Raw genomic sequence first — 15,253 nt, 5'->3', positions numbered from 1 at the left:
AGTAAGCTACCTTACCGGGGTCGCGTTACCTACATGCTACATCGCGCTGGTGGGGCTGCCACATTAGGTATAGCTGACGCGATACAGCATTTCGTTGATCAGCCGGTGGGTACCAGGCGCAGGCAGACGTTGTTTGAGCCGCACCTCCTGGTGAACAGACGCTCGAGGCGTACCTTCTCACTCTAGCTGATGTCAGAAGGACAACAGTGCCCAGGCTGCACTACCAGCTAAGGGTCTGTCTCATTTGGAGAATTGAACTTAAAAGTGACAGTTCAAAAATAAAAATAATCACCCGGTCATAATAATGGCTGGTGCTACCCAGCAATTCCAATAGGACATCGATGAAAAATGATTCGATATCTGTCAAAAGTAATCTTGCTCTGCGAGCAGGGTTATTTGATAATTATTGAAATGTCACTTTTAAGTTTAATTTCGGTTTAATTCTCCAAATGAGACAGACCCCTAAGTACACAACCCTTAGCTGGCGGTCTTTTGTCATCGGACGACCCGTGGAAGTGTGAGATAGGGACTTGTGGGGGCCAGAGCCCTGTTGGGCGCTCCTTCCTTGATGTCAACCCACCATTTTGCAGCCCGATGCATTACTTATATTTTATTTCAACATGTCAAATAAATGAAGCATTATTTCGGTCGTAAAATAGTTTGTGCAACAAGTTGCAAAAAGATGTTTTTTTCAGCACGAGTTGTACGTTTATCCAACGAGGCTTGCCGAGTTGGATAAATACTACGAGTGCTGAAAAAATCGAGTTTTGCAACGAGTTGCACACGCTATTTTTTGCAATGACAAAAAATGGACTTTAATTTGATAAGTTTGTACCAAAAATGTACAGTCTAATTTTCTCCACATGATCATTCTTGCCGATAAATTATATTGCTGCAGATAACAATCAGATTCCATGTTACCGTGCCACATTGCATAGTTTGCAAAGCCGTGAAGCGATAGATGGAAATTTTTGATGTCATGTCCATCAAACTACACTGGATTCTGTTTTTACACGATTTACATTTTCTCAATTTTCCACTCATCCTAAATGTTTAACATATATTAATAATCATGTGATTTTTCTTTGATTTATTCTGGATTTTTTGAAACATGTTTTGAAGAGTTTGGTGGCAAATTGAAGTCACACGATCAAAAACACGAGTGAAAAAAAATCGTGTAAAAACAAAATCCTGTGTATTTCAATTATTACGCGACGCAGAGAATACACTATTTGAACACTTACCCAAGCTCATTCAGCAAAATGTAGTCATGTAACTACTGTTCTGATGTTGGTTTTTCATTATAGCACCCAAATGAGTGCTGTAATGAATATTATGCAACCCATTTGAGTTGCATAATGTTCATTAAAGCACCCATTTCGTTGGTATGGAAAAGTAGGCCGTTTTATCACTCAAAGACCGAACTGTAAACCAGGCATTATGATCAGGAATTGCAAAAAAGCCTTTTTCCATTTTAAGTCAACTTTAATGGCTGTATTATTTGCAAGCATATATAGCTCCATGGTTACTTGGATGATTCTTTTAAAATCCAAATAGTGTTCAACGAGACAGACAGATTATTTGCTTAGTACGTCCAGCTGAGTCGATTGATATAATAAATATGGAAATAAAAAAGTAAACAAAACCATTTCAAGTGAATTATTTAGTACAAATGGTAGATTATCCACAACTAAAACATTTTTGAGCGAAGATAAATCCTCTGTCTCCAAACGAACTGTCAACGAGCATGACGTCACGATTTCAATAAAAATATTATGGAGTCTGATATCACATCCTCTAATAGAGGTAATAAACTATAGAGGACGATTGTCGCTGCGGTTCCCTTTGTTATCGTTCCCAAACATGTTGGGTACCTATCTGTCAAAATGTACTGATTTTTCCTTCGTTGACATTTAGTGCCCTATCCTCGCCAGCAAAAGATGTTTCGCCAGTGACAAGCTTTTCGAATGCTTGAGTAAATTCTAGCTGTAGTCGATCTGTTTTGGAAAAACGTGTTCTTATTTGCTATCTTTTTTGGGTTTTATTGTACTTCCAGTTGAAAACCGAAGTGAGCTCTCGCGACGATTGAGTTTTTCCTTATTTCCTGATGTCGCAACTGCATCGCGACTAGTGCGCATCTATGCCACCGCCGTGCGCCGTGATGCGCACTAGTCGCGACGTAGTTGCGACAAAAGGAAACGGGAGAAAACTCGATTGTCGCGAGAGCTCACTTCGGTTTTCAACTGGAAGTACAATATTGCTCATACTCGCTCTCATCTGCCTAGACAATGCTTGTCCAGTAATAATTTCGTTTGAAAGCAAACTTTTTTGCACACTCTAGGCTTTTATTGATATTTGCGTTCCTGGACAACGGTTTCTTACTCTTGAAGAAATTTTAAAGGCCAAATTCACCAAAACGATTGCTTACAGTTTTACTGCTTACGTGCAAGTTAAGCATTTCTTCTATCATCTTAGGGACTTTAGGATCCGCACATGCTGAACGACGCATTACTGCAATGTGCTTGAATACATGTGATCCTTTGTTTTCTTATTCTTGGTTACCACACCACAATTTATTTATTTATTATTATTATACACCAATAGGCTTATTACTGTCCGAATGATGTTATGGGTGGGGTAAAATACAATAGGGGAACTGTTCCGTTTTCCATCTCACTGAACATATATTAATCTCATCGCGAAACAAAGAAATACGACACCAATTGCATTGCTTCTTTCTGCTAACATGCGTGCTCGCTCACTGCTGAAAAAAATGACAAAAATAATAAACAAACCAGATACCTTCTCATTGCTTTGTTTTTCATGAGACTAATATCGGAGCTATGAGCTGAAGTCCAGGAGCAGTAACCCTAGTTAAAAAAAAATATACAGATTTTCAAGTCAAGGTAACATAAATCAATGTAGCTGATTAGCTTGATCATTAAAAAACAAAATTTACGCCGGAGAACCTCTTGGGACAAATGGAAATCGAACACTGGGGAAACTCGATTAAATATTCCCTGCAAACCGCCTAAAGCTCCTTCCTGACCGTAATTCATTCGATGGTGTCTTGGCCTCAACATGACATTGTTACGAAGAGCTCTCGGACGGACGTTCAGGTTAATAAGTTCAAGAAAAACCTGTGACAAAACCCTGTCTTGTAGGACATCAGCGATGGTCTAAGCTCTGGTGACGTCGCTTCTAACTCGCAAAGTGTCGAGGTTGATCAGCCGATAACGGCTCTCTTAGCTTGGTAACCGGAAAGGGTCACTCCAGGGCAGCCTCCGAAGAGCGAATCGAAGGAAACGACGCTGGACGGATTCCAGTCGTTCCACACCGTTGTTGTAGTGTCGGCTCCAAGTACTGAGCAGTACTCAAGAGTGGGGCGCACTAAAGAGCAATCTAACGATTTTAAGCAATGTAGATCGGAGAATGTTTTTGCAGTTCGAAACACAACTGCCAGCGCTCTTGAAGCCTTATCAACGACATATGCGATATATGCTCTTTGTAAGTCAGTTATGAGTTAAACTTTTTGCTTGCACAAAAGAGTTTAAAAAAAACTAAAACCAAAATTAAAACGACTACACGCTATGATGGTTATAATCGAACTGCTTGCGATTTATTATTGATTACTCTATTTATAATTGTCAATTTTGTTTGTGTTTTGAATTGAAATAAGAACTGTGTGGAATGGTGCGATACCGGCCAAAGGAATATGGGCATCGGCTGGATGTGTTGATAGATGTTTTGACTAGCTGATGTATAGCAGCAACGGCGCATGATAACTTATGAATCCAGGATTCTCCAGGAGATCCTTCACGTGATTCACACGCTCGATTGTCGTTCCTCGCAATTCATAGTCGAACATAAACAGCTCTTTCTTTCGAGAAAAAGTAATAGCGGAACACTTTGCCGGGTTGATCACCATCCGATTCAATGAACACTAATTTGCGCCGACGTCGAGTTGGCGTTGCAGCTGTACACAATCTACACCCACCCAGCGGATGGCAGATTTTAATACAGTTTTGCATAAGAACCTTGCAGAAACTGTATAATAATTGGGCATATACAACATCTGTATTATTTCAATACAATATTTGTATAAAAAGCTTACAGAATTGTATATGCCCAGATTTTATACAATAATTGTCAGATTTGTTTTTTGGGTGTAGGTAAGAACGGATCTTCAGATAAATTTTGAGGTCGTCTGCATAGGACAACCGTGGACCTTCGATAACAGAATTCACATCGTTGAAATAGAGCAGGCGTTGAACCTGGGTGAATAGCAGTCTTCTAAAGCAACTGTTAATTGCCGATCCGTAAGATAGGAACGGAACCAGCGTAGAAGATCGTCGTGGATTCCAATCCTCTCAAGCTTAGCGATTGCAATCTCATGGTTCACCTTATCGAAAGCAGCAGAGAGATCAGTGTAAATAACGTTTGACTTCGTTCTAATAAGTTGTCAGTAACATACGAAGTCCGGCACAGCAGATTTGTCGTTGTGGATCGACCGACAATGAACCCATGTTGATCATCGCTCAGGTATTGCTTACAATGGAACAGCATCTGATCCATGACAACCAGTTCAAATAGTTTTGAAACCTGGATGAAATGAGGGTTTCAGTCTTGATGCGGCATTGGAAATCGTCGTGTCAGAAACATCCACGCTGCTTAGCGTTTGATTTGTGACCGGAACATTCTCTGCGGCCAATGATATGTGAACGGCAGAGAGTTCTTCGTTTGAGAAAACGCTGGCGAATTTTGTGGAGAATAGACTGCAGATCGCTTGTCGTGTCGAGGCCGATAATTCGTTCAATACCATAGATGATGGCAATCCCTCCTCCTTGCGTTGGTTATTTACATAACTCCAAAAGGATTTTTGATTTGATCGGAGTCTAGATTGAATTACCCGTTCGTATCGGTGATAAGAACTCTTACTTAAGCGTTTGCGAGATTGACGTCTTCTGAATCCAGAATATACTCCCAATCCAAATTAGACAACACCAATAATTGTAGGACACTGCCGTTGTAGCTATGGCTTCAAGAGAGTCATAATCCTTGACCGCGATAACTAGCGGGGGATGATGTGGAACGAACTTTACTAATGGTATGGGTGCAGTGAAACGAAATGAGCAGCATCAAAATCGTTCACAAAGCAAAGATCCAAAAAACGATTGTTTTCATTAGTCACGTTGTTGATCTGGAACATATCTGCAGAACTGTAGTAGCTGTCAAGTAACGTGATGGCTCCAGGATGAAAAGTAGAGAGCGCATAATGTGGACAGAGGAAAACACTATCTATGAATTGGAGTCCAAGCAACGCTCGCAAGGTTGATGTCCCCCAATATCATAATTCCGTTACAAGGAGCCGCGTTGCTCGACACAGTACTAACTGACCGACAATGTGTATCGATGAGTTGAAGATCCCGAGTACGATCTGGAGGTATGTAGGCAGTACAGAGTTTTAACAGGTGAAGATTTTTGAACGCGATGGATACCCAAACTTGTTCGACCGAATTCCAATCGTCATCCTCGATTGCTTTCGGCTTTAGTTTCGTACTAGCAGCGAGAAGCACTCTTCCTCCTATAGCTATCGCGCTGTTGTTTGAGTTGCGGTGACATGGGAATACTTCGTAGCCGTCCCGAGAACGTAACCAGAAAGCGTTCTATAATATAGCCATGTCCCAACAAGCACGATGATGTCGTAGCACTGGTCCAGAGCGGCTAGACAGTAGTCCTACCAGACGAACTTTGCTAAAGACATCATCTTTACTAATTTCAAATTTGTGCGAAACTTATCTATCTAAACTATCGATCTATTCTTACTTATCTATCTAAACTAAGGTGTTGTACTTTTTACAACGGCGTGAGTCTCCGAAAGTTAAATTATCTTTCGAAACAGATAAAAAAATCGAAATTGGCTAAAGAATAAAAAAGTTATAGCAATTTCAATTTTTTTAAAAGATTTTTCAAGCAAATTTGCACCTAGGGGACAGAACTACCAAAAATGAGGAGAATCTGTTTAAAACTTAAAAATAGCAGCCTTTCAAAGTGACCTGGGTTCCGGTTACTCTATGAGCATAAGAAAAACAGTTTTCTGGTTGCTCTCTTTGCTGTTTTGTATTAATTATGTGTTCCATTTCACGATGTTCCACTATTATTTTTTTCCAAACTACGTGGTAAACAACGTTTGAACCATTTTTAGTTTAAACGATGTTCAAACCAACGGGGCTCAAATTAAAAACAAATTTAAAACGGTCATATTACCGGGGATCCACGGTAGTGAGGTAAAAGTAATACATTGTTCTTATATAGGAATGCTCAAAAATGTCTGAGACGTGCAAAATACTGTGGACCCCCGGTAATATGACCGTTTTTAATTGTTGGGTACTTAGCATCATCCGATTTGCTTGCAACAAGTTGCATTAGACGCAGAATTCATTGTTTGCTATTGTTTGTTATTGAAAATTGACCCGATCGGCCATTGCGTTCCAAAGCTATTGAAAAAATATTGTTTTTTTGCTAAGGGAGCGCTTTGGATTTTTTTTTTCAATTTCTAAAAAATCAGAAATTGCTGCAATGCGCGCAAATAGGAATAAATTGATGGAAATAGTGGAATCTAATTTTGGTGGTGGGTTTGGTGGCTAGGTGGATAATTCTGATTTTTTTTTTTAATTCTAAACAATTCCTTTTCGAATTTTAACAGATGGATTACATGCATTTGTAATTTATTAGTGAGACACGACCAACAGTTTCAGAATCGTTGAAGTACATTTCGTTAGAATGGAAATAGGTATAACAGGAGATCATATTGCTATTACATTCTCTGAATGAATGATTTATCTGCAAAGGAACCTGTTTATCGAATTCTGGGTATAACCGTATTATTGCTAACACAACACGTTCGCTATATGCCTATTATCATTAAATAAATACGTATACTAACTGACAACGAAACTTCGCGCGCAATTCGCATGACCGATCGCTAACTCCGCGCTTCGCAGTTCGATGATAAATGTATGGCCAAATGAGTTAAGGGAATGTCCATAAATTAAATTACGTCTTAAAACGTTTGTTCTATGAAGTGTGACAGTTCATACATTTAAAAATGCTTCATACAAAAAGTGTAACAAACTGAAAAGCGGAGGTTCACAATATATTTTCTTTCGCGTAACGTAATAAATGGATCTTCCGTCCTACTTGCAGATAGAGAACATAAACGTGATCTTGATATCGTGATTATTCACTCGGAGAAATACAAAGTATAGAGGAAAATGCTATCGAACGCGCTTCGTCATTAAATTAAGTGCGTTGCTGGTAAAAAGTTTAAAGAGAACTGTGTCTGATTCTTCGATATGTCAAAGCATCAAGTACCACCATACCTTTGAACAAGTTTGGAGAAATTTCTTAAATGAGGAAAACTCTTCAACTATGTTTGCTCCATCAATTTATTGCTATTATTCGTGAGCCATTTGTTGAAGTCCATAAAAAGTAAGATGATGTGTTTTGTTCTTTTGACCCGTTGTTGCGGTGAAACCTACATCGATGATGACACATTATGTGCTACTTAGTAGGCGCAACACTGTTTCTTGTTTGGCCTTGGACGGGCTCCTGAACACGTCCTGGTTTATTGACATTTTGATTCCAACAGTAGAAAAAACTTGGGAAATTTCAATGACTAACATTGAATATTTTTAGGTGAGGGAGTAAAATCCTTTTTTAATCATGAACGAATTATGTTATTATTATCATAGAGTTGTGTGCTGGGAAATTTTAAATAGCTTCTTCTTCTTCTTCTTCTTCTTCTTATTGGCATTACACATCCCCACACTGGGACAGAGCCGCCTCGCAGCTTAGTGTTCATTAAGCACTTCCACAGTTATTAACTGCGAGGTTTCTAAGCCAGGTTACCATTTTTGCATTCGTATATCATGAGGCTAACACGATGATACTTTTATGCCCAGGGAAGTCGAGACAATTTCCAATCCGAAAATTGCCTAGACCGGCACCGGGAATCGAACCCAGCCACCCTCAGCATGGTCTTGCTTTGTAGCCGCGCGTCTTATCGCACGGCTAAGGATGACCTTAAATACCTACCCCAAGCAATCTGAATGCCAAAGGGAATTAGGCTCTATGATTCTCATTTGCCGATTGACTTAAAAACCTATAACGAGCGTTTGCACCGGATGTATTATTTCTATGTGGTTCAGGAAACTTCTTATAATGTTACAAGTTCAAAGTACCACTGTCTTTTGGATGCTATGGGGGTTATGAGATTTATGTTTCTGCTAAGGATCTCAGGAGAGATTTCGGGAAGATCCCGGTTGCTGAAATAACTACCGAAATTATACGCACGTCTGCTTCTCCACATCTGCTTCAACTCCTCTGCCAAGTCGTGGTTCGGACATTATGGTCTTGTTTAAGCAAAGTCAATGAGGGTTAGCCGCTTCATTCTTTTGTCGAAGATCACAATAGCGGGCCGATAGGCAGGAATGAGGACACCCGTTATTGTCTCGCGAACTCAGTACAGCTTTAAGAAACTATTTTCCAGAACCGGGACAGGCAAATATTTGTAGTAGGCGACAAACTGGTCAACCAAGTTTGTGCTTAAAGCAAGCTGTTGGTGCACAATCTTGGCGACCGAGAAAGACTTAACTCCTGGACAAGATATGCTGGATCGTCTCTTCTACTGAATTCGACTTCCTGCAGCGGTTCTCAACGTTTTCGTGCAATATGTAGTGCCAATAGTTCTTCGTCGCAATTACTCGGCCCTGGATGGCTACAATGAATCCTTCTGTTTCTGAGAAGAGTTCACCCCGTACCAGATTACATTTGATTTTTTTTAGTTTACATCTAAACAGATAGCACTGAATCAACAATTTGACGCCACAATACACGGTTCGAGGAAACATCTTTTCATCCTCGGTTGCGCTCAAGCTCGCCAAGACATTTTGTACATGGTCAGCCCGCTGCGCTTCACGTCTTCTTGTACCTGCCGGGTCGGAAGCGAACACCATCTTTGAAGAGTGGCTTCCAGCTCCCCTTCCACCTTTCAGCTTGAGCTACCTTGTGGAAATTGGGTTCGCCGTAAATTTGAGCCGCCACTAGGCTCGGTGCCCCAGGATCAAAGAAACAACGGCGTATGACGGCGAATGTGACCAGTTAGTGAAAGGGAAGAATGCAGCATGGGCGAGTCGAACGAGGCACGATACAAATGAGAGCGGAACAGACAAAACTCGATTTTTTCGGAGGAAAAAGCGTCAGCAGGAAGATTGAAACCGTGAAGAAACGGTGCAACTGTACCACGCTAATAACGCATGAAAGTTCTATGGGAAGTTAAACCGTTCACGTGTGGGCAACGTATCACAGCGTAATATGTGTAAGGACATAAACGAGGTGTCGTGTGTGCAACGCACGATTACCTACATTTCCTCCGAATTTGAAGATCAACTCCAAGGCATCTAACGAGCTGCTATCATGCTTCCGTTATCCCGTCTCCATCGCTCCATCACACCACTTAGTGTCAGATCTTGCACAAGCCATAATTAAAGTGCCTGCATTATACAAGTGGCGCAATATTCCTACTTTTAAGAACCTTGTGCTCGATTGAAACAACTGATTTGACAGCAAGCGCGCCGTTCCAATTTTGACACTGCGCCTCTTTGTTATGAGTGCAGCCTCTTTAGCCAGAATAAACTTTGCCCTCACGGAAGACACTTTCACATCCGGTGTCGCTTAAATTTGAGCTGCTTGAATATCATTTTCAGTAGGTACATTTCAAATTCATTTATTTGGTAGGCTCAAGCAGTTATAACACTTTACGGAGCCACGGTTCTTTGTGTATGTATTAGATTAGAAAGAGATGGATATAAGCCAACGTACTCGTGTTGACTCGAGGTTAGGGTTACAATATTTCTTTCCATGAGTTGGCGTCAGGGATGAGGTGGCGTATCGTGTCCTCGTGCTCGAGAAATGGTTCGACTGGGAGCATCTTCCAAACGGCCAAAGCGACGGCGCTTTACGGAACAGAAGGACAGAGATAAAACAAACAAAAACTTCGAGACTTGTCTATTATAACCCTCACCATCACCATCCTGTGCGCCCACCTTTGCTAGCAAGTCCGCCTTCGGTATGAGGACTGTGACAAGCTATCAACGAGTTCAAGGACACTAACCTTAGGGGTCGTTCAAAAATGATGTCACATGTTTTAGGGAAGGGAGTCTAAGATTGTGTGTCAGTACATGTACTAGGTATACAAAAAAGCATGACAGAGGGGGGGGGGTTCTAGAAATCTCAAAAAGTAGTGGACGTCATATTTGAATCACCCCTTATTATTTTGCCTAATTTCGTAGAAACTAATGCAGTTGTGACGGTCAGTACGCATCGACTTATGGCCGATACCAGCTATTTCGGACAAATTTTTGCCACCAATTTTGATCATTTGATGTTACTATCGAGATTTTTATGTGGAACAGCCTTTTTCCTAACCGAACAAACATCGGGGCTAGAAATTAATCAAACTTGCTACAAAGTTTTATTAATCACTTTACATTACAGTTCGCTAATTAGGACAAAACCCAATTAAAAAGCAGCTTAACTTCAAAACGTGATGTAAATACCGCGTTGGCGTTTTGTTTTTGTATATGGCGGAATCAATAATTTTTGGCGCGTACAATCTTCTCTTGTTAATTGCAAAAATTAAACAACATTCACGCTTGGCAAAACGCCCCAATTAGCGAATGGCATTTGCTAGTTGGGGTGAGGTCGTGCACCAATTTGCGAACGATCATTGCACTTGTAATCACCAAAACAAGCTTTCCTACAACACTCTGCATGAGTTAGATTTTGATGAATCGACAGATCATTGTTTTCTGGACAAACCTTCCAAAACCCTTCAACGTACAGCAGTGTTGTCCTACACTCAGTGTGAAAAAATCTGCTCTTTGATTTTACATTATCTAAACGATTTCATAGTCTTAACTAAGTAAGTGTAACTAATAGAAGGATATTTGAATTTTCTAAATGTCATGTCAAACTGTCAAAAAAAATGCACGTCAGAGCCACAGGAGCGCGCGCGCTGAAAATACACTCCAGTGAAAACACTCCAGTGTTTTTTTCAGTGCGCGCGCTCCTGAGGCTCTGGTGTGCATTTTTTTAATAGTTTGACATGACATTTAGAAAATTCAAATATCAAAGAGCAGAATTGTTTGCACTGAGTGTAGGACAACACTGATGTACAGACACTTTTTTGGTGTCGGTTCTGTGACATTTTTAGAAAAATAATTTTAATTCATTGATTAGGCGTCCTTCTTGATATTTCGAGTCCTGACAAACAAAATGGACCTAATAAGACGACAAATAAATCAAGAGTGCTGTAACTCTGATAAAGTTTTATCACAGATGTAATGAATAATAATAAGAAGAAGAAGACATTAAAAAGATTTGATTTATTCTATCTATTGTAAAATTCTTATTAAAAATTTCAAAGTGTTGATTTTGTGTCATTTCTTAAAAGGTGGTCGATTGTCCATAAGAAAAACTGCTAAACATGGAAAAAATATGAATTTGGGGCGTTATGGCTGAATATATCAAGATTTATTATGTAAATACCAATGCACATTAAAATGACTTGTACTTCGAATATACTTGTATTCCATTTGAAGCATTTGTAGGGTACACCATTTAAGGGTAAGGATCATCTTACCTCATGTATCGAATGATCTGACTAAACTCCACAAAGCACAACAATTTAGAGGGTTAAAATTACCATAAAAAGAATTGTGGATCAGAAATTTTACAATTAATAACTGTAGAAGTGCTGAATGAACACGCTGCGATGCGGCAATGTCCCAGTGGGGCATGTAATGCCAATGAGCAGAAGGTATAGCATAAAAATGGACGAAAAACATATTTTCAACGGCTCATAGGTTTAAAGCCCTTCGGAACAATAAGTCATCAAATATTTATCTATCTTTTGCAGCTACCTAGCCGGGCGGCTCAACATCATCACCAATACCGAAGCCAAGGGTCTCAACACCTTCGTCGGCACGTTCGCCCTACCGTCGGTCATATTTCTATCGCTGGCCGAGCTAAACTGGAGCACGGTCAATTGGAACTTTCTGCTCTCGATCCTGATATCGAAAACGATCGTATTCCTCGCCGTCGGCGTCATCTCGCTGCTGGTGGCCCGACCCATCAACTACGGCCGCGCCGGAATACTTGCCATTTTCTGCACCCAAAGTAACGACTTTGCCATCGGTTTTCCGATCGGTAGGTAGCACGCAGATTTCTCGAAATAGTCAAGGGCGTGTTCTTGTGTAATGCTGTTATGCTATTTCCTATTTCCAGTGTCGGCGCTCTACTCAAAGCTGCACCCCGAATATGCGTCTTACATCTACCTGTTGGCGCCCATTTCGCTGGCCATTCTAAACCCCATCGGATATGTGCTGATGGAGATCTCCAAAATTAGAGCGAAAGCGACGGAAGAAACTCAGGTAATTATGCGGTACATCGACTGTTGTATAATTGTTGCTTGTAGTGCAAGCTTCTCGCAAGTCACGAGAAGCGCACAGAGAACCTATGGAAATAATCGAACGAGACGAGGTCTACCTGCTGCAGCAGTTAGCCGATGAATCAAATCAACGGGCTTGATTGTCGCGTCGTAGATTTTTACTCTTTATGCAATAATTGGCATCGCCGGCCGGCAAGTAAACTGCTATAGCTATAGGCTGTTGAACGTGGTCGTCATCATTTTCACATTTGATTTAACAATAGCTTCGTGCTGACATATATTAATTCGTGTGAGTTGATTGTACCTTTAATATATCGTTATGGAAGAGTTGCGCGTGGCTGATTCATTTCGTGTTAATAAACAGCCCTATCCTGTTATCCAGATAGTTATACAAGGTTTGGATGAAAGCGATACATTAGAATTGTTTTCAGATTTAATCATAAATTCAAATTTCAAATGCTCATTCTTATGATGTAGCTGAATGATCGAGAAAGAGGATAATGTTTCTAGTACCTAGTAGTAGTAGTAGTAGTAAAATTCATATTTATTTCTATTTTTTCTTCAGTTCAATCAAAGTTAATTGCATATTTCCGGGGATTAAACCACCCGACTTGGACGTTAATTTACAATGTTATGAAAACTCATATGTGGATATGTACGTTATGTGGAAGATATTGATTTAGGAAAATGTATTGGAGGTACATATGAGTTTTCATAATATTTTTTCTTGTTTTACACATTATGGGGCGAAACCCAATTAAAAAGCAGCTAAACGTCAGAATATGATGTCAAAAATGCGTTGACGTTTTGTTTCCGTGTTTGGCGGGATCGATATTTTCTGGCGCGTAAAATTTTCCTTTGTTCAATGCAAAAAGTAAACAACATTGACGCTTGTCAAAATGCCCCAATTAGCGAACGGCATTCGCTAGTTGGGGTGAGGTCGTGCCCCAATTAGCGAACGATCACTGTATTACCCCAAATTTTCTTTCGAATGAAAAATATCATTGAAATAACATAAAATAAACTAAAATAAAACATAAGCTGCTGAGCTATGTTGAGCATATTTGTACATAAAGTTATTTCTTTACAATACCAGTAGGTTCTGAAAGAACATTGCGCACTGAATAGTTGATACAGCGTAAATAAAAAAGGTGTAGTTTGTTGCCCGGTAATTATTTTCTCGATTCGATTCAATAAAGTTCCAGCAAATTTATAAAACATTATATTTATTCCATTTAAAAGTACAGTAGAAAAAATCTCCTTTCACTTGCGTCCTAATTTTATTTTGCGTCGCCATCCCGGGTTCCCGGAGTTTCCACAATCGATATTATTTAACTACTACAGCAACAACAAAACAATTAATTTTCATTCACATGCTTAACATGCTTGAAATAAAAGTAGCTCTATCAATTACTATAGTAAGCTTTTGGCAATAAATTATAATGTATAACAATATTATAAATTCCCAAATTGAGAACAACAACTCTTTCCGTCTAAATATTTAGAGTGAATGACGGCATCTGGTGTCAAAATGAACTTCAGACGTGTACGTGATTTTCACGTAGAAGTGATGAAGCAATAGGAGTAATAGCGACGGGATGTTTGTTTAGATGCTATCTGATGTTCAATAATAGCTACCTTCGTCAGATGAAACTGTCAAGAAGTTCATTTCTAGCAATCTACGTGATTTTCCACGTACCATTAACGTGTGGATTATTTTGAGTGTAACAAATGCATTGCAATATTCTACACTATAGCCGCCTTCTTGGGCATTAATTCGATTTAAGATATAACTTAAATCTAGTAATTTGATAACCTAGCTACTATATACACTACAAAATTGGATAACCTATGGTTGGACAAGCTCCCGGATCACAAGCTGGTCGGATGCCAACCCACGATCTGTACACCAATCTTTACATTTACCAAAGCGCTCGTTAAGTGTTTTCATCCCTGTCAAATGGTGGACCTCGGATGTTCTTACCCTGGGTGGGGTGTTAAGAATCATCCGCAGGAATTTGTTTTGGATCCGTTGAAGTTTAAGGTTGTGATTGTGTTTACGGCAGGCCGTATTCGATCACGGAGAGGATGATTTGCTTGTAAACAGCAAGCTTATTTTTCAGAGACAATGATGACCGACGGTTGATCAATGGGTACTAGGTACAGTAGTTTAACAAAACGTTACACTTCGTCACCGATTTCAATCCTCAGTTAGAACAAGCCAGGCGGATTTTGAGTGGGGGAAGATGATGACCTGAGTCTTCACCGCGTTGATACAGATCTTCCACCTGGTGTGGTGTGGTATTCTGTGAAGACATCCAGTCCTTGTTGGAGTTTTGCCACTAGCGCTCTGATTACTCTACATTTGTAAACGAGAGAGGTGTCATCGCGAGCAGAGACAAAATACCGTCCTCTAGAGGTTCTGCCATATCGGAGGCGAACAGGTTGAACAGCAGGGGCCCGCGGATACTGCCATGGGGAACACCTGCGATGATGTCATGCTCATCGAAACTAGTTCCGCTGATTGAGACCAGGAATGCCCTGACCGAAAAATAGTTTTTGATGTGATTCGCCAGGTAGCTGGGAATATTGTAACGCCGTCGTTTGTGCACTAGAGCATCATGCCAAACATTGCAATGTTACCGTTAATCCATACAAAACGAGATCAGCCGGAGTAATCAAATAATTGAAATCATAACAGCAAATTTTGATTTCAATTTGCTCGGGTGGCGAATGCCTTCT

The 15,253-nt window shown here is 40.1% G+C and overlaps 1 protein-coding gene across 2 annotated transcripts in view; it reads left to right on the top strand.

Moving 5' to 3' along the window:
* Window positions 1-15,253, top strand: part of LOC134210597 (lysosomal cholesterol signaling protein) — a 54,168-nt gene that overhangs the window by 28,083 nt on the left and 10,832 nt on the right. For both annotated transcript variants that reach the window (XM_062686710.1, XM_062686711.1), the window contains exons 3-4: window positions 11,981-12,270; window positions 12,349-12,494. In XM_062686710.1, coding sequence (XP_062542694.1) covers window positions 11,981-12,270; window positions 12,349-12,494 — 436 coding nt within the window. The remainder of the gene's footprint in view (window positions 1-11,980; window positions 12,271-12,348; window positions 12,495-15,253) is intronic.

This window comes from Armigeres subalbatus, chromosome 2 (genome assembly GCF_024139115.2).
Source record: "Armigeres subalbatus isolate Guangzhou_Male chromosome 2, GZ_Asu_2, whole genome shotgun sequence".
Taxonomy (NCBI): domain Eukaryota; kingdom Metazoa; phylum Arthropoda; class Insecta; order Diptera; family Culicidae; genus Armigeres; species Armigeres subalbatus.
This window is presented reverse-complemented; position numbering and strand designations above follow the sequence as displayed.